The following is a 19,553-nucleotide window of genomic DNA, read 5'->3' on the forward strand; positions in this document are numbered from 1 at the left end:
GTAGTTGCGTCATCTATGACGCTCGTGTTTGTTGCAGACGTTTTTGGCGCCAAAAATATTTTGTCAGTTATGGGCGTCATTCTTGGCGCCAGACTTTTTGACATTATTTAAATCTTCATTTATTTTTGCTTCTGGTTTCCAGAGGCTTATTTTGTTTGCATTTTTTTCCGATTCCTGAAACTGTCATATAAGGAAATTGATAATTTTGCTTTATATGTTATTTTTTCTCTTACATATTGCAAGATGTCTCAATCTGATCCTGTTTCAGAATCCACTATTGGAATCCTGCTGCCTGATGTCGGTTCTACCAAAGCTAAATGCATTTGTTGTAAACTTGTGGTAACTGTACCTCCGGCTGTAATTTGTGATAGTTGTCATGACAAACTTTTACATGCAGACAATATTTCCATTAGTAGTAATCCATTACCTGTTATTCCATCAACATCTAATGCTCAGGATATTCCTGTTAATTTGAGAGAATTTGTTTCTAATTCTATTCAGAAGGCTTTGTCTGTTATACCACCTTCTAATAAACATAAAAGGTCTTTTAAAACTTCTCATAAAATTGATGAATTTTTAGATGACCGACAACATTCTGATTTATCTATCTCTGATGAGGATCTATCTGGTTCAGAAGATTCTGCCTCAGATATTGACACTGACAAATCTTCATACTTATTTAAAATGGAGTATATTCGTTCTTTATTAAAAGAGGTGTTGATTGCATTAGATATGGGGGAGACTAGTCCTCTTGATATTAAAACTAGTAAACGTTTAAGCTCAGTTTTTAAACCTCATGTAGTTATTCCTGAGGTTTTTCCAGTTCCTGATGCTATTTCAGATGTAATTTCTAGGGAATGGAATAGACTGGGTACCTCTTTTACTCCTTCTTCAAGGTTTAAGAAGCTGTACCCTTTGCCGTCTGATAGACTGGAGTTTTGGGAAAAGATCCCCAAAGTTGATGGGGCCATCTCTACTCTTGCTAAACGTACTACTATTCCTACGGCAGATAGTACTTCTTTTAAAGATCCTTTAGATAGGAAGCTTGAATCTTATCTAAGGAAGGCTTATTTATGTTCAGGTCATCTTCTTAGGCCTGCTATTTCTTTGGCTGATGTTGCAGCTGCTTCAACTTTTTGGTTGGAAACCCTAGCGCAACAAGTATCAGATCATAATGTGTATAGCATTGTTAAGCTAATTCAACATGCTAATTTCATTTGTGATGCCATTTTTGATATCATTAGAGTTGATGTCAGATATATGTCTTTAGCTATTTTAGCTAGAAGAGCTTTATGGCTTAAATCTTGGAATGCTGATATGACTTCTAAATCAACGTTGCTATCTCTCTCTTTCCAAGGTAATAAATGATTTGGTTCTCAGTTGGATTCAATTATTTCAACTGTCACTGGGGGGAAGGGAGCTTTTTTGCCTCAGGATAAAAAACCTAAGGGTAAATTTAAGGCTGCTAACTGTTTTCATTCCTTTCGACAAAATAAGGAACAGAAACCTGATCCTTCCCCTAAGGGAACGATTTCCAATTGGAAGCCTTCTTCAGTCTGGAATAAATCCAAGCCATTTAAAAGATCTATATCAGCCCCCAAGTCCGCATGAAGGTGCGGCCCTCATTCCAGCTCAGCTGGTAGGGGGCAGATTAAAATTTTTCAAGGATGTTTGGATCAATTCAATCCAAAATCATTGGATTCAGAACATTGTTTCTCAAGGGTACAGAATAGGTTTCAAAGTAAGACCGCCTGTGAGAAGTTTCTTTCTCTCACGCATTCCAGTGAACCCAGAAAAGGCTCAGGCTTTCCTGAAGTGTGTTTCAGACCTGGAGGCATCTGGGGTAATTGTGCCAGTTCCTGTTCAGGAACGGGGTCTGGGGTTTTATTCAAATCTGTTCATTGTCCCAAAGAAGGAGAATTCTTTCAGACCAGTTCTGGATCTAAAAATTTTGAATCGTTATGTGAGAATTCCAACATTCAAAATGGTGACTATAAGGACTATTATGCCTTTTGTTCAGCAAGGGAATTATATGTCCACAATAGACTTACAGGATGCATATGTTCATATTCCGATTCATCCAGATCACCATCAGTTTCTGAGATTCTCTTTTCTAGACAAGCATTACCAATTTGTTGCTCTTCCTTTTGGCTTAGCGACAGCTCCAAGGATCTTTTCAAAGGTTCTCGGTGCCCTAGTCTCTGTAATCAGAGAGCGGGGTATTGCAGTGTTTCCTTATTTGGACGATATCTTGGTACTTGCTCAGTCTTTACGTTCTGCAGAATCTCACACAAATCAACTAGTGTTTCTTCGAAAACATGGTTGGAGGATCAATTTACCAAAGAGTTCTTTGACTCCTCAGGCAAGGGTAACCTTTTTAGGTTTCCAAATAGATTCAGTATCCATGACTTTGTCTCTAACAGACGTCTGAAATTGCTTGCAGCTTGTCGGAACCTTCAGTTTCAATCATTCCCTTCAGTAGCTATGTGCATGGAGGTTTTAGGTCTCATGACTGCAGCATCGGACTCGATCCCTTTTGCTCGTTTTCACAGGAGACCTCTTCAGCTTTGTATGCTGAACCAATGGTGCAGGGATTATACAAATATATATCAATCAATATTTTGGAACTGTGCGATTCTCAGAGCTCTTCAGTTTTGGCCCCTTCTGAAGAGAGAATCGTTTATTTGTTTTCAGACGGACAATGTCACAACTGTGGCATATGTCAATCATCAAGATGGGACTCACAGTGCTATGAAAGAAGTATCTCGGATCCTTGCTTGGGCGGAATCCAGCTCCTGTCTAATTTCTGCAGTCCATATCCCAGCTATAGACAATTGGGAAGCGGATTATCTCAGTCACCAGACTTTACATCCAGGAGAGTGGTCTCTTCACCCAGATGTGTTTTTTCAGATTGTTCAGATGTGGGGGCTTCCAGAAATAGATCTGATGTCTTCTCATCTAAACAGGAAACTTCCCAAGTATCTGTCCAGGTCCAGGGATCCTCAGACAGAAGCAGTGGATGCGTTGACACTTCCTTGGAGTTATCAACCTGCTTATATATCTTTCCGCCTCTAGTTCTTCTTCCAAGAGTGATTGCCAAAATCATAATGGAGCGTTTGTTTGTACTGCTGGTGGCTCCAGCGTGGCCACACAGGTTTTGGTATGCGGATCTTGTTCGGATGTCCAGTTGCCAACATTGGCCACTTCCGTTAAAGGGCCACTGTAAGTAAATATTTTCTATGCCTGTTACTAACTACCCCAAATACGCTTTTTATCAATAGCATTTCATTAACATATCTCTACCGTATATCAGAAATCTTGTCTGCAAATTTAATTGTTTTCCAAACCCACTCTGTGGGTATCCTTTGCTCTGTACCAATCCGTTTACAATACCTAGGTTTCAAAATGGCGCTTTAAACACAAAGTTATTGGTTTAAGTATTTTGAACATGCAATGCTGAAAATAGTGGGCAGGATAACGTGACATCATCGGCGAATAAAAGATATAACTTTTAGAACGTTATGAAACTTCGTTTTGGAGAAAATATAGGTCAGTAGGTTTTAATTATTGTTTATTAACTTTAATATGTTAGTTGTTTAGCTTAAAAATTATAACAGAAAGTAATCCTTTAAGGCCAGACCTTCTATCTCAAGGCCCGTTTTTCCCATCAGGATCTCAAATCATTAAATTTGAAGGTATGGAGATTGAACGCTTAGTACTTAGTCATAGAGGTTTCTCTGACTCAGTGATTAATACTATGTTGCAGGCTCGTAAATCTGTGTCTAGAAAGATTTATTACAGAGTTTGGAAGACTTACATTTCATGGTGTTCTTCTCATAAATTCTCTTGGCATTCTTTTAGAATTCCTAGAATTTAACAGTTTCTTCAGGATGGTTTAGATAAGGGTTTGTCTGCAAGTTCCTTGAAAGGACAAATCTCTGCTCTTTCTGTTCCGTTTCACAGAAAAATTGTTAATGTTCCTGATATTCATTGTTTTGTACAGGCTTTGGTTCGTATCAAGCCTGTCATTAAATCAATTTCTCCTCCTTGGAGTCTTAATTTGGTTCTGAAAGCTTTACAGGCTCCTCCGTTTGAGCCTATGCATTCTCTGGACATTAAATTACTTTCTTGAAAAGTATTGTTCCTTTTGTCAATCTCTTCTGCTAGAAGAGTTTCTGAATTATTTGCTCTTTCTTGTGAGTCTCCTTTTCTGATTTTTCATCAGGATAAGGCGGTTTTGCGGACTTCATTTAAATTTTTACCTAAGGTTTTGAATTCCAACAACATTAGTAGAGAAATTGTTGTCCCTTCATTGTGTCCTAATCCTAAGAATTCTCTGGAGAGATCTTTACATTCTTTGGATGTGGTAAGAGCTTTGAAATATTATGTTGAAGCTACTAAGGATTTCAGAAAGACTTCGTCTGTTGGTTATCTTTTCTGGTTCTAGGAAAGGTTAGAAGGCTTCTGCCATTTCTTTGGCATCTTGGTTAAAGCTTTTGATTCATCATGCTTATTTGGAAGAAAATGAGAAACAGAGAACAAACAAATGATGCAAACAAAAGTAGCAGAGTGAGCTAGCGTGAGTGGAGACCGCTATTACTAGCGCAATATGCAGAGTTAGTATAAGTATGAAGGGGATAATATCACTATTGTACTTATGTCGTAACCCAAGCCATTTGCTGTTGCTGCCAAGCAAGAAAGAAAGTAGAGCCAACAGGATATATGATGGTTAGATGGTAATAGATAAAGCCGTATTTGTCAGGAAAGCCAGGTCCTGCATAATCAGATGCCTGTGTTTATCGTAACAACAGTCCTGTTGCTCTCTTTTTAATGAATGATACAAGTGCAGTGGCAAGCCTGAGCAGTGGAGAAACAGGTATAGTAAGCAGGCATATGTTCAGTCAGTGCGTTAGGGTAGGGTACAGATGCTAGGTGGGGTAACGCTCATACAAAATAACAAGGCTCATATGTAACTAGAGAACCCGTTATGAGAGAAATAAGTCCCAAACCATAATAGGATGCAAACTGTAATTACTCACTGCCCTAGGTATGTCCGCTTGGTTCGTCCGTTAAAACATCCTGCTGCACATCTCGATGTAAGTCGCCATAGTAGTATTCGTGTTCCCAGCTCTAACTCCGCTCAGCTGGTCTCCACGCTAGCACGCTGCTCAGCTCCTCCTTCAGGCGTGACGTCACCCGGCAGGGGGATCCAATGTCGCTGTGAACGGTAAATGTGGATTGGAGTCCCAGTACTCCAAGTAAAATATAGCAAAAAAAATCCAAGAAATGTTCCAGCCGACCAGAGTGTATAGATAGATAAAAAGTGTACTTTATTAGGACCAGTTAAAAATATATACAAAAATAGGCAGACTCCTGTGAAACAGTGGGAGTTAGAAAAAGGTCTGACCGGTTTCAGCCAAGTAGGCTGTAGTCATAGACGTGTTGCACCTGTGCAGGTGCAATCTATTTAAAACTCTTAACTCCTCCCCAAGGAGGTGATAAAAGAAAAGGAGACAAACACCTACTGTTTAACCCCTTAAAGGCAATATATGAAATAGTAAATAGATATGTAGACAGACTTCTTTAGGCATAAACATTATGTAAAAAATGACATGTGAAAAATGACAAATAGTTATGCATGAACCAATAATATAACAATATAACAGTCTAAAAAGAAGCAACCCCGATTTACACAAAAACAACAATAAATAAATAAAGTGTATCCAAATAATATAATAACAAATTATATATAATAGAAAAAACACCTTATATTATATGTTTGAGGTTAAAGGAGAAAGTTACTGCTTGACTGTCATTTAAGCATACCAATGTGTTTGATGCACTAAAGGGCACCCTTGTTGAAATTGTTAGATCTAACTGGTGCATATAAAGAATGTCAAAGTCGCTTCAGACTATATTATGAGAACTTAAAATAGGAAATGCATAATTATCGTGATAATATCTAAATATTACTTGTAGGTAAAAAGTAACCAAATGGATATACTAACAAGTTAAAAAAGACTTAACATTATGGAAATATATAGATTCTAGGGTCTACAGTAAGCTATTAATAAATGGCCTGAAAAATAACCTGTATGTGATCAGGTGAAATCGACCAATTATATTTATCAAGGCTGCAAAGGAGACCGGAATAGAAAAAAAGAGTCAAAGTGAAGACCTATTTTAGAGAAAGAATACTTTGATATGGGCAGTATATGGAGTATTAATCCATATGGGTATGGATACGAGGAATGTAAAGGGCATCTGAAAATTTTAAAGGAAATATGCAATATATTGCATATTCGCTATTAATGTTGCCAGTAATTAATAATATCGAATTCCGAGTTGAATCCTCTCGGTAGCAGGCTTCCGAGTTTATGGATCCAATAGATTTCCTGTCGGCACAAAATACGAAATTTGTCACCTCCCCTAGGGGGTCTGACAATCTGCTCGATTGCCTGCCACCTAAAGGATCCAACCTGGCCCTGGTGTATCTCCAAGAAGTGTTTAGAGAGGGCTGACACTGCTCTTTCATGTGAGATGTGGGCTAAATGCTCTTTGATGCGTGTCCCTACCTCTCTGGTGGTTCTACCCACATACTGCCTATGGCACAGGGTACACTCTATGAGGTATACCACAAATTTACTTCCACATTTGACGCAGCCCCTGGTCTCAAAAGATTCTGCCCCAGAGGCTGACGTAAAATGAGTAGCTACTCTGATATGGTTACAAGACCCACAGGACCTCTTTCCACACCGGAAAGTGCCCTTGAAGTGTAGCCAAGAACTCCTGCTTGGTTTTTCTCTCAGTAAACTGGGAGACAGCAAATTTCCCAAAGTCAAATTTCTCCTGTAGACAAAATTACAGCCATCTTTAATAACATTGCGTAGTGATTTGTCTCCCCGCAAAATTGGGATGTTCTTCCTGATTATATTACAGACCTGATGGTATTGATTAGAGTAAGCTGTAATGAGGGTGGGAGCATTACGTGTCTTGATTTTTGTATTAACTGGGCTAGAAGTCCTATGGAATAGCCCTGGTCGATCCATTCGGTCAACCTCTTGTCGTGCCCTCCTAATAAGTTTAACAGGATATTGCCTATCCCGTAGGCGCTTATCCAATTCCTTACTTTCTCTATCGCAGTCCCCTCCCCGGGAACAATTTCGTTTGACACGCATAAACTGGCCCTTAGCAATACCTCTAAAGACATGTTTAGGGTGGCTGCTTTTAGCGTGCAGTAATGTGTTGCCGGAGATAGGCTTGCGATAGAGTGAAGATGTAATTTTATGGGTGTCAGGTTCACCCGTCAGGGTTACATCCAAGTAATTCATGGTCTTTTGGTGCCACTGGTAGGTGAATCTCAGACCCACTTCATTAGAATTCAGCTGGTCCACCAATTCCTTTGCTTGTATCTCACTTGAGGACCAGATGATCAATAGGTCATCTATGAACCTCAGATATTTTTTGATGGACCCAGTGAATCTATTTCCTCCTCCATAGACGTGGAACCGCTCCCACCACCCCATAAAGAGGTTGGCATAGGAGGGGGCGAATTTCGCCCCCATAGCGGTTCCACGTCTCTGGAGATAGAAAGTATCAGAGAACTTGAAAAAATTATGTTGTAGCAGAAACCTGATGACCCTCAAAACAAAATCTTTGTGTTGAGAATCCAGGTCAGTGCACATGTCCAGAAAAAATTCTACAGCCTGGAGACCAAATTCGTGGGGGATACTGGAGTATAAAGCCACCACGTCAATGGTTATCCAGCTGTAATTTGGCTCCCATGTAGTTTGTTCCAATTTAGATAGGGCATGAGCAGTGTCCCGTACGTAACTTGGTAATCTGTGTACCAGTGGTTGCAGGAAATTATCGACCCATTTAGACAGTGGCTCCACTAGAGAGCCTATACCTGCCACAATGGGTCATCCCTGGACATTTTCGAGACTCTTGTGGACCTTCGGGAAGTGGTGAAAGATGGGCATCACCGGATTATCAACTGACAAACAGTCAAAAGTATGTCTGTCAATGATGCCCATCTCCAAACCATCATCCAGGAGGTCCCTCAAGATCCGCCCAAAAGAGGTGGTGGGGTCTCTGGGTAGGATGGAATAGGCCTCGTTATCACCCAATTGTCTCAAGGCTTCCGCCACGTAGGCATCCCTATCCATCACAACAACACTACCACCTTTATCAGATTGCCGAATGACAATGTTGATGTTTTTTTGTAGGTTGGTAATGGCCTCCCTTTCCCTTCTAGTCAAATTTGAGTTATGGTTAGTATTAGTCTTGGAAAGAGTAGTGAGATCCTCCATGACTCTTTTGTGAAATACCTCAAGACTCTTACCCCTAATGTGTAAGGGATAAAAATTTGATGCAGATTTTAGTTTATGTTGGCCTATCGTGTCTTTGGGTATATGATCTATATTCCCTGATAAATCCTCCAGATTAGTGAGTGCACAAATATCAACAAAAGACATGTTGTTGTCAACATCAGAACTCAAATTCACAGCTGATGGATCAATGATAGGTAATGATGCGTCAGTCTCAGTTTCTGGAAAGAACTTTCTCAGGGTTAGATCCCTCACTAATCTATTTACATCAAGAATTGTCTGAAACAAATCAAAATTCCTAGAGGGAACAAATCCCAGCCCATAGCTCAATACTCGCCTTTCGAGAGGAGTTAGGTTATAGGTAGATAGATTTATAACTGAATTATCCATCATTGGGGTCTGTGTCATTGGTACCTGTGTCGTGGAGCTCCCCTGTTTCACAGGAGTCTGCCTATTTTTGTATATATTTTTAACTGGTCCTAATAAAGTACACTTTTTATCTATCTATACACTCTGGTCGGCTGGAACATTTCTTGGATTTTTTTTGCTATATGCTTATTTGGAGTCGGGTAAATCCCCGCCTCAGAGGATTACGGGTCATTATACTAGGTCAGTTTCTACTTCCTGGGCTTTTAAGAATGAAGCTTCTGTTGATCAGATTTGCAAAGCAGCAACTTGGTCTTCTTTGCATACTTTTACTAAATTCTACCATTTTGATGTTTTTTCTTCTTCTGAAGCAGTTTTTGGTAGAAAAGTTCTTCAGGCAGCTGTTTCAGTTTGATTCTTCAGCTTATTATTTCATTTTTTTTCATTATAATTTTAAAACTTTTGATTTGGATTGTGGATAAATTTTTCAGCGGAATTGGCTGTCTTTATTTTTATCCCTCCCTCTCTAGTGACTCTTGCGTGGAGTGCCACATCTTGGGTATTTGCTATCCCATACGTCACTAGCTCATGGACTCTTGCCAATTACATGAAAGAAAACATAATTTATGTAAGAATTTACCTGATAAATTAATTTCTTTCATATTTGCAAGAGTCCATGAGACCCACCCTTTTTATGGTGGTTGTGATTTTTTTGTATAAAGCACAATTATTCCAATTCCTTGTTGATGCTTTCGCTCCTTTCTTATCACCCCACTTCTTGGTTATTCGTTAAACTGAATTGTGGGTGTGGTGGGGGGTGTATTTATAGGCATTTTGAGGTTTCGGAAACTTTGCCCCTCCTGGTAGGAATGTATATCCCATACGTCACTAGCTCATAGACTCTTGCCAATATGAAAGAAATTAATTTATCAGGTAAATTCTTACATAAATTATGTTTTTCCATTGTTCCTTCTAAGTACTGGCCTCTTAGTAAACAGTAATAAAGATAAGGAGGACTTTGTGTAAATAATTAGACAGATAACATAATAAGGTATTTTCTCTCCCTACAAGATCAACTCACTGTATTGGGTTGTGGGTTTAGTTAGTAGAAACTGTTATTGCTTTCCTAAGATATGGAGAGTCCACAACATCATTCAATTACTAGTGGGCATATCACTCCTGGCCAGCAGGAGGAGGCAAAGAGCACCACAGCAAAGCTGATAAATATCACTCCCCTACCTATAATCCCCAGTCATTCTCTTTGCCTCTGTCAATGGAGGAGGTGGTTTGGTGTCTGAAGAAATGAATTCCTTTTTTGGGTACTTTTCCCTGCAAGCAAGGATTTGGGGAAAAGTACCCACGTCCACATCTTCAGTAGAGTAGTGGTGCATTTTAAGCAGTTGAGAAACAAAGCAAGGACTTCCTCACAACTTCCTAACACATTGGTGCCCATGGTACAGAAAGCCAGAGTTGGTTACTCTGTTCTTTCTTTTTCTACAGGTCTCTGTAAGGAATATATATCTTTTCACACCTTGTGAGCGGTCTTCCTGCTGGACAGCTAGACTGCAGGTAAGTGCTTTTGTCTTCTAGGTTTTGGAGATTTGCACTTCAGAAGAATATTTTATATGCAGTAGATGGGGACATTTTTAAAATCCTTTATACAGGATTTTCTTTGGCAGTGGGCAGGCACATTATGTATGTTCAGACTAGGTTATTGGGACGTTTTTCCTCTTTGGGCTAATTTTGTTGAAATACTTTATTAGTATGTGTGTGGCTTATGTTTTATACAAGGATTTATGTATAAACTTAAAATTTGGCAGTTGGTTTTCTTTGCTTGCTTAGCTAGAACAGGCTAACTGACAAACTGCTTTCCTCTCTCTGCCGGTCATGTGACTTCTCTCTGCTGTCCAATATTCACGGAGCAGAGTCATTGAATTTCAGTCTCTTCAATGTCGATCTACTATATGATCGTTTTAGAGACTTCTGGCAACCAAATGAAGGTATTAAAAATATCTGGGACTCGTTGGAATTGAGAGTGATTTACAATGCTCTGATGGCTTGGCCTCAATTGTCCTTAGCACAGTTTATCAGGTTTCAGTTGGACAACGTCACCTCAATGGCATACATCAACCACCAGGGAGGAACTCAGAGTTCCTTAGCCATGAAGGAGGTGGCTCGGATTATTCAGTGGGCGGACGCTCACAATTGTTGTCTGCCATCCACATTCCTGGAGTGGACAACTGGGAAGCGGATTTTCTGAGCAGACAGACATTTCATCCTGGGGAGTGGGCTCTCCATTCGGAGGTGTTCTCCAGGTTTACTACTTAAAATGGGGGGTGCCGGAGTTGGATCTGATGGTTCCTTGGGATTTCGGTCTAGCATACCCATTTTCGCTCCTTCCACGAGTTATTGCTTGTACCAAACAAGAGAGAGCATCTGTAATTCTAATAGCTCCTGCATGGTCTCGCAGGATCTGGTATGCAGACCTAGTGAAGATGTCTTCTCGGCCGCAATAATGAAGGTTCTCTCTGAGGAAGGGCCTTTTAACTCAGGGTCTATTCCTCCATCCAAATCTCGTTTCTCTAAAGCTGACTGCTTGGAGATTGAACGATTAATTCTGTCTAAATCATTGAGACCATGATCCAGGCTCGCAAGCCTGTTACTCAAAAAATGTGCCATAAAGGTATGGTGTAAATACCTTTAATGGTGTGAATCTAAGGGCTACTCTTGGAGTAGGGTCAGGATTCCTAGAATTTTGTCTTTTCTCCAGGAAGGTCTGGAGAAATGGTTATCAGTCAGTTCTCTGAAAGGTCATATTTCTGCATTATGTATTTTCTTACACAAGCGTCTGGCGGATGTGCCATATGTTCAATCTTTTTGTCAGGCCCTGGTCAGAATCAGGCCTGCGTTTAAACCTGTTGCTCCTCCTTGGAGCCTTAATCTTGTTCTTAAAGTTTTGCAGCAAGCTCCGTTTAAGCCAATGCATTCCATAGATATTAAGTTACTATCTTGGAAGGTTTTGTTTCTTATTGCTATCTCTTCTGCTCTGAGAGTTTTGGAACTCTCTGCTTTGCAGTGTGATTCGCCTTACCTTATCTTTCATGCAGATAAGGCGGTTCTTCATATTAAATTGGGGTTTCTTACTTAAGTGATTTCAAATAGAAATATTAATCAGGAAATTGTTGTTCCTTCTCTGTTCCAATCCTTCTCATAAAGAACGTCTACTGCACAACTTGGATGTTGTGCGTGCTCTAAAATGACTAAGGATTTCAGCCAGTCTTCTGCCCCATTTGTTTCTCAGGAAAGAGTAAGTGTCAGAAGGCTACTTCTACTTCTCTTTCCCTCTGGTTGAGAAATATGATTCGTTTTGCTTACGAGACTGCTGGACAGCAGACACTCCTTAAAAACACACCTATTCAGAGAAGGTTACCATCTTTCCTCTGTTTTTCATCCTATCCAAAATAAATCATAAACTGCCTTGACTCACTGCTGCAACTACAATCCATGTGACAAGCTAACCCAAAACCTTATGCGTGTCTGCACCCTCAACCTGTAGACTGTAAGCTCTTCAGAGCAGGGCCCTCTTCCTCTTGTACTAGATTTAATCAGTTTGTTATGTTATCACAAATCCTTGACACTGTATACCCCCATCTCTGTACTAAGGAATTTTGCAGCGCTATACAAATGATAATAATAATAATTGATACATTTGACTTATATTGTAGCATCTTCTTATACCAAAGATCTATAGGCTTAAATTGTAACAAAACACTTAACAAATACAGATATATTACCATAAACTCTCAATGCAGAAGGGGCAGAGAACCAGTTTGACTCTTGACTTTCTTTAGAAAGTTCTTCATCCCGCAGCTGTTGAAAGAGAGGCAAACAGTAAACATTAACTCAAAGTTTGTTGTTTGACACAGAACATAGAAGGTCTTGGCTTAACTGATTTTCTAGACTTACGTTGCAAATTTATCTTTTTTTAAATAAATGTTGTTTGTGCTATTTCACTTACTTTTTATTTATTGTCCATGTGAAATATCGATTCTGCCATTAGATAAAAACTATTGTTAAACCTCAAGCATGCAGGAAAGCTATAATTAAATATTAATAGGGCAGTCAAGGTTAGACTAACATTTCCTTTAATAGGCTTAGAATTATTACAAATCTAGTATTCCTCTTTTAATGGATTACCTTTACATATGTTTATTTCATTTTAGCAACCTCTCTTCAAAAGGTTCCCTGTCCACCACCAATCCACCTGCTTTATTTCTTTTAATGAGCTGTGAATGGGCTGGCCAATACTAAGACCAACGCTTGCGCCAATTCATTTTAACTAGCTCATTCACAGGAGTTGCTGTGTATACATGGTAGTTTCAGCTAGTCTATCAGCTAAGGGATTGTAAACAGTGGATCCCAAAAGCATACACCATTTTGATTTACAGTTTACTGAACTGTGATAGAATGACTGTAGCTGCCACACATATGCAGCAGCTCAGTGAATGCACAGAAAATATAGATGTGGCAGGGGGTTGCTTTTAAATTACCACTTTGTGATTAAAATAAAAAAAGCAGACAAGGGCTTCTGAAGAGTAATTTAGGTAAAAAAACAAAAAACACACAATATTCTAAACCTATTAAAGGAAAGTTTAGTCTAACCTTGACTTGTCCTTTAAAACAAAAATATTAATACTACATTGATCCCACTTCAATGATGTGTATTCATCGTCCATTAACTACCATTGCCAACATTTAAGCATGCAGGAGAGCTAACTTTATATAAAATAAAACAAAACAAACAGACAAACACCAAAAACATTAATCGTGGTGTGTTCATTTTAGATCCTAATATACTTTGTGGCTAAGACTTTTGTGGAAAAGAAATGCTCAACTGGGGAAATATAGTGCTTAAGAACTTGCCCTTTGGAAAGGTGAAGGCTCTTACAAAGAAGAGCTTTTCTCTAACATATCAGCCTGATCCCACCCTTTCCTTATTAAATAGTTATTCTGTTAAAGCTAGTAAATACACTAGTCTATCCCATTTTGTCTCTAAATTGTTACCTTTTGATGTCTACTTTTGAGAAATGTATATCTAGCATCATTGCTGCTTTAGTTAGTTGATTGTTTGACATAGCTATGTTTTGACTAACGTTATATGACAGTATGTACCAAGATGTATAGGCAATATTAAGCATGTATTGATATTATGCATTAACACTGTTTGCCATAAAAAGATATGTATCTCTCAAATATCACCTTTAATACAACTAATTGCTCCTCCAATCAATGTATGCTGGAGCATTTAAAAGGATGTATCAGTGCTGTTAAAAATCCATCTTGAAAAAGCCCTCAGGCAGGGAGAAACGCGTTGTTGTACAGCAGCTGATTATACCTACTAATTTGGCTAATACCCTGTGTAAGGGTGTAAGCAAATATACGGCTAGATTACGAGTTTTGCGGTATGTGTGAAACATAAACATAAAACTCATAACTAAAGTGATAAAAAGTACACTAACACCCATAAACTACATTATTAACCCCTAAACGAGGCCCTCCCGCATCGCAAACACTAAAATAAAATTATTAACCCCTAATCTGCCGCTCCCGACATCGCCGCCACTATAATAAACATATTAACCCCTAAACCGCCACACTCCTGCATCGTAAACACTAGTTAAATATGATTAACCCATAATGTGCCACCCCAACGTCACTATACTAAATTTATTAACCCCTAAACCTAAGTCTAACCCTAACACCCCCTAACTTAAATATAATTAAAATAAATCTAAATAAAACCTACTATCATTACCTAAATAATTCCTATTTAAAACTAAACACGTACCTGTAAAATAAACCCTAAGCTATCTACAATATAACTAATAGTTACATAGTATCTAGCTTAGGGTTTATTTTTATTTTACAGGCAAGTTTGTATTTATTTTAACTAGATAGAATAGTTAGTAAATAGTTATTAACTATTTACTAACTACCTATCTAAAATAAATACAAATTTACCTGTAAAATAAAACCTAACCTGCCTTACACTAACACCTAACCTTACACTACAATTAAATCAATTACATTAACTAAATAAAATGACCTAAATTACAAAAAAAACCAAAACACTAAATTACACAAAATAAAAAATAAACTATCAGATATTTAAACTAATTACACCTAATCTAATAGCCCTATCAAAAAAAGGCATTTAGCTATTTTTCAAGTGCCCAAACCCCTAATCTAAAAATAAAACCCACCCAATAAACCCTTAAAAAAACCTATCACCCCCCGAAGATCCACTTACAGTTTTTGAAGACCCGACATCCATCCTCAACAATGGGGAGCTTAGGGTTTTTTTAGTTAGGATTTTATTTGGGGGGTTGGTTGGTTCTTTGGGGCAATGCCCTGCAAAAGGCCCTTTTAAGGGCTATTAGTAGTTTAGTGAAGGCCAAGGTTTTTTTTATTTTGGGTTTTTTTATTTTTATTTTGATAGGGCTATTAGATTAGGTGTAATTAGTTTAAATAAATGATAATTTATTTTTTATTTTGAATAATTTAGTGTTTGTTTTTATTTGTAATTTAGTTAATTGTATTTATTTTATGTAATTTATTTAATTGTAGTGTAAGGTTAGGTGTTAGTGTAACTCAGGTTAGGTTTTATTTTACAGGTAAATTTGTATTTATTTTAGCTAGGTAGTTAGCAAATAGTTAATAACTATTTAGTAACTATTCTACCTAGTTAAAATAAATACAAACTTGCCTGTGAAATAAAAATAAAACCTAAGCTAGATACAATGTAACTATTAGTTATATTGTAGATAGCTTAGGGTTTATTTTACAGGTACGTGTTTAGTTTTAAATAGGAATTATTTAGTTAATAGTAGGTTTTATTTAGATTTATTTTAAATTACATTAAAGTTAAGGGGTGTTAGGGTTAGGAGTTAATAAGTGTAGGTAGGTGGTGGCAACATTGGGGCGGCAGATTAGGGTTTAATAAGTGTAGGTAGGTGGTGGCGGAGACATTGGGGGCAGCAGATTAGGGGTTAATAAGTGTAAAGTAGGTGGCGGCGACATTGGGGCGGCATATTAGGGTTAATAAGTGTAATGTAGGTGGCGGCGATGTCGGGAGCAGCAGATTAGGGGTTAACAAGTGTAATGTAGGTGTTGGTGATGTCGGGGGCGGCAGATTAAGGGTTAATAAGTGTAATGTAGGTGATGTCAGGGGCGGCAGATTAAGGGTTAATAAGTGTAATGTAGGTGTCGGCGATGTCGGGGGCAGCAGATTAGGGGTGTTGAGGCTCAGGGTTTATGTTAGGGTGTTAGGTGTAAACATAAATTTAGTTTCCCCATAGGAATCAATGGGGCTGCGTTAAGGAGCTTTACGCTGCTTTATTGCAGGTGTTAGGCTTTTTTTCAGTCGTCTCTCCCCATTGATGTCTATGGGGAAATCGTGCACGAGCAGTGCGGTATGGAGCTCAATTTTGCTTTACGCTCACATATTGCCTGATAACGCCGGGTTTTTGCAAACCTGTTATACCAGTGCTGTAGGTAAGTGAGCGGTGACAATAACTTGCAAGTTAGCACCGCGCCACTCATAATCTAGCCGATAGGGTTTTGAATTGAAACACTGCAAGTAACTTTCTACAGTTTGAAGGACTATCTTTTGAACCATCCTGCATGGGTTTGCACTATAAGAGCGGATGTAAAGTCTTCAACATCGGTGAGCTGCACTTTACCAATTTGGAACTACTTTCCTCCATCTGTCTACAAACACCGGATGAGGTGTGACGTGCAATAGACACATCTAGATACAGTGCCGTATTCGGGAGGAGCACAAGCAAAGACCACAGCGTGGAAGATATCTCCTACCAAACGCCTATTCAGGAGTGAGCCTCAAGTTCGGTATACTGAGTGTCCTAAAAAATCCACGTATGTATCTGTTATTCATACTATAAGAAACTGTTACCAATGATTGCTGGATCGACCGGCTTCAATGTTTAAAGGGACACTGAACCCAAAATTTTTCTTTTGTAATTCAGAAAGAACATGCAATTTTAAGCAACTTTCTAATTTACTCCTAATATCAATTTTTCTTCGTTCTCTTGCTATCTTTATTTGAAAAAGAAGGCATCTAAGCTTTTTTTGGTTTCAGTACTGTGGACAGCACTTTTTTTATTGGTGGATGAATTTATCCACCAATCAGCAAAGACAACCCAGGTTGTTCACAAAAAATGGGCCGGCATCTAAACTTACATTCTTGCATATCAAATAAAGATACCAAGAGAATGAAGAAAATTTTATAATAGGAGTAAATTAGAAAGTTGCTTAAAATGTCATGCTCAATCTGAATCACGAAAGAAAAATTTTGGTTACAGTGTCCCTTTAAGCCCACTATTTCCGGAAGGTGTGCACACTGTTTTAACGGATGTTTTTTTCTGATTATCTGTACAGGTGGCCCTCGTTTTACAACGGTTCAATTTACACCGTTTCAGAATAACAACCTTTTTTTCCAGTCATGTGACTGCTATTGAAAAGCAATGAGAAGCAGTGCATTTATTAAAATAGCCAGTAGGTGGAGCTGTCCGCTTGTGTCGCAGCAAAGCAAGCTGAAATTAATCAGTTTAACCAGACCTGAGCTATCGAGCAGCTTTCAAAAGGAACAAGGTCTTCCAGTCTATAGCTCAGTCCAGATTGGAATGCATAGAAAGAACTGTTTGCAGAAAAATGTAAGTGAAGTCTGTGTTGTGCGATTATTTTATTAGGTTTATAATGCTGTCTAGCAAAAGGTTTTGTTCATTTAACTTAAGTTTAATTATATATTCTGTGTTGTGTGATTATTTTATTAGGTTTATAATGCTGTCTAGCATTTAAAGTCTTCATTTCAAAGCTTTTAAAATAATGTATTAGGTGTTACTTATGACAATTTTGAGAGGGGCCTGGAACCTATCTCCCTCACTTCCCATTGACTTACATTATAAACTGGGTTTCAATTTACAACGGTTTCGATTTACAACCATTCCTTCTGGAACCTAACCCCAGCGTAAACTGAGGGCTACCTGTACTTTGGACTCTTTTTTTTTTTTTTTTTTTTTTTATTTTTTTTTTTTATTGAGGTACTAATGGCAAGAATACAAGTAAAATAAGCATACAAGACATCTTACAATACAGTTCAAAATGTAAAGTGTACAATCCAACTGATATATGTAACATTACATCTTGGCAATTTATCCCATAAACAATTAACAGTTTTAAACGTCAGAGCTAATACCGAATGCCATATCAAAAGAACACCTTCCATATTAAACTAAGGAGGCCACTCTTGGACCTAGGTTAAGAAAATGTATAGGGGAAGGTTTACTGAAGTAAGGAGACCACTCTTGGGTCCCATTATGAAGACCTCAAGTTTTATATTTTATAGTCTTATAATAAAGCCGTTAAAATAGACAACTTAATAAAAATAAAGTTAATATGTTGAACATTACAACCATTAAAATAAGCATAAGTGGAAACATGGAGTGGTGAAAGGGCAACAAAGAAATAAAGCCACAAGCAAATCTAAAGCCACTATCAGATCACATCGCACAACAATATACGTGGCAGTATACGGGGACATACCCAGAGGAAAAGGCATAAACACTAGGGTGGATGTTCAAAATGGAGATGTGCTGTATACCCTTGCTAGAAGGTTTAAAGGGAGCTCCTTGTATCCTATATAGGAACTGCTAGCAGAGAGGATGGTAAGGTAATTAAAGATTTAGTGACTGAAAGGTACTCTCCAATCACGCCAATACATACTCGGGTTCCCACACAGGGAGATTTTATACATATGAAATATCTAATTGGGGAGATTGTTATGAGCACTAGGCTAGAAGGGAATACCATGACCAAGGGGCACAAAGTTACAAATTATTAATAGTTAATATGCAAAAGCTTAATGTACTATGTATACATGATAGATAGTGGAGTTTGCTCTTATGGGGTAACCTTGACTTAGTTTTTAGTATGTGGTGAATTGGTTGTGGCATCCTAGTAAACCTACCTTCCTGGCATAAAATGAAAACTTAGGTAGCTCCATTACTACAAAGTGCATCACAATGGTGAGACATATAATCTATCACAATCACAAAATAAAATAACTATTCCAATATTCTAGCATATCAGTTAAGAAAATTGGGGTCAATTTAGAAGTGAGAAATACCAGGCTATTATAAAATGCAGTAATTATCGAGCATGATAATAATACTCATACACAGTGATATATCACCTCATTCTGTATCAGTCAGTCTCAAGTATATTTTACATTTTGTGCCCTCAGGGAAACTCCGGAATAGTGTCCATCATATGAGGGAAAATCTAAATGGATTATGGTAGAAGGCAATGTCCATTCCCATGTCGTGGGTGAAGTGGGTATTGACATGAGAAAGTCCACCTATAGTTCCTAACTTTCAACCAATTCCAGACCTTGGAGAGGGAGAGCCTTGCTTTGTGCTGTACATTTTCAGCCGTTGTACTAGTATCTCTACAGCACAGCGTCTCTTGTTGCTAATCGAGGTCTCCATGCGGTAACCTACCGGGTTTAATCCTTGCTCACAGATTTGTGTCGGGTAGTGTGGGAATAGTATAGAACGCTTCTTTTGCCTATTAGATGAAGATGCTCGTCTTCCAGCACATTGCTTTGCCTGTTGGGACAAGTGATGCAGAACCCTGTGAAGGCCAGCTCTACGGCGATTTCTTCTGTTAAATGATTTCCGCCTCGATGTCTGTCTGTTTGCGGGTAAGGAAGGTGCAGGAATTCCAATGCCCCCCAGGCGTGGCAGGAGCCTCGCTCCCCTAGCTGTCTTCAGACTACCG

General features: G+C 38.5%; 1 protein-coding gene across 1 annotated transcript in view; it reads right to left on the reverse strand.

The window, feature by feature from the left end:
- Positions 1 to 19,553, reverse strand: part of PPP2R3C (protein phosphatase 2 regulatory subunit B''gamma) — a 43,706-nt gene that overhangs the window by 11,802 nt on the left and 12,351 nt on the right. The window contains exon 10 of the mRNA XM_053697764.1: positions 12,491 to 12,566. Within this exon, the coding sequence (XP_053553739.1) occupies positions 12,491 to 12,566 (76 nt within the window). The remainder of the gene's footprint in view (positions 1 to 12,490; positions 12,567 to 19,553) is intronic.

Source organism: Bombina bombina, chromosome 1 (genome assembly GCF_027579735.1).
Source record: "Bombina bombina isolate aBomBom1 chromosome 1, aBomBom1.pri, whole genome shotgun sequence".
NCBI classification, from domain to species: domain Eukaryota; kingdom Metazoa; phylum Chordata; class Amphibia; order Anura; family Bombinatoridae; genus Bombina; species Bombina bombina.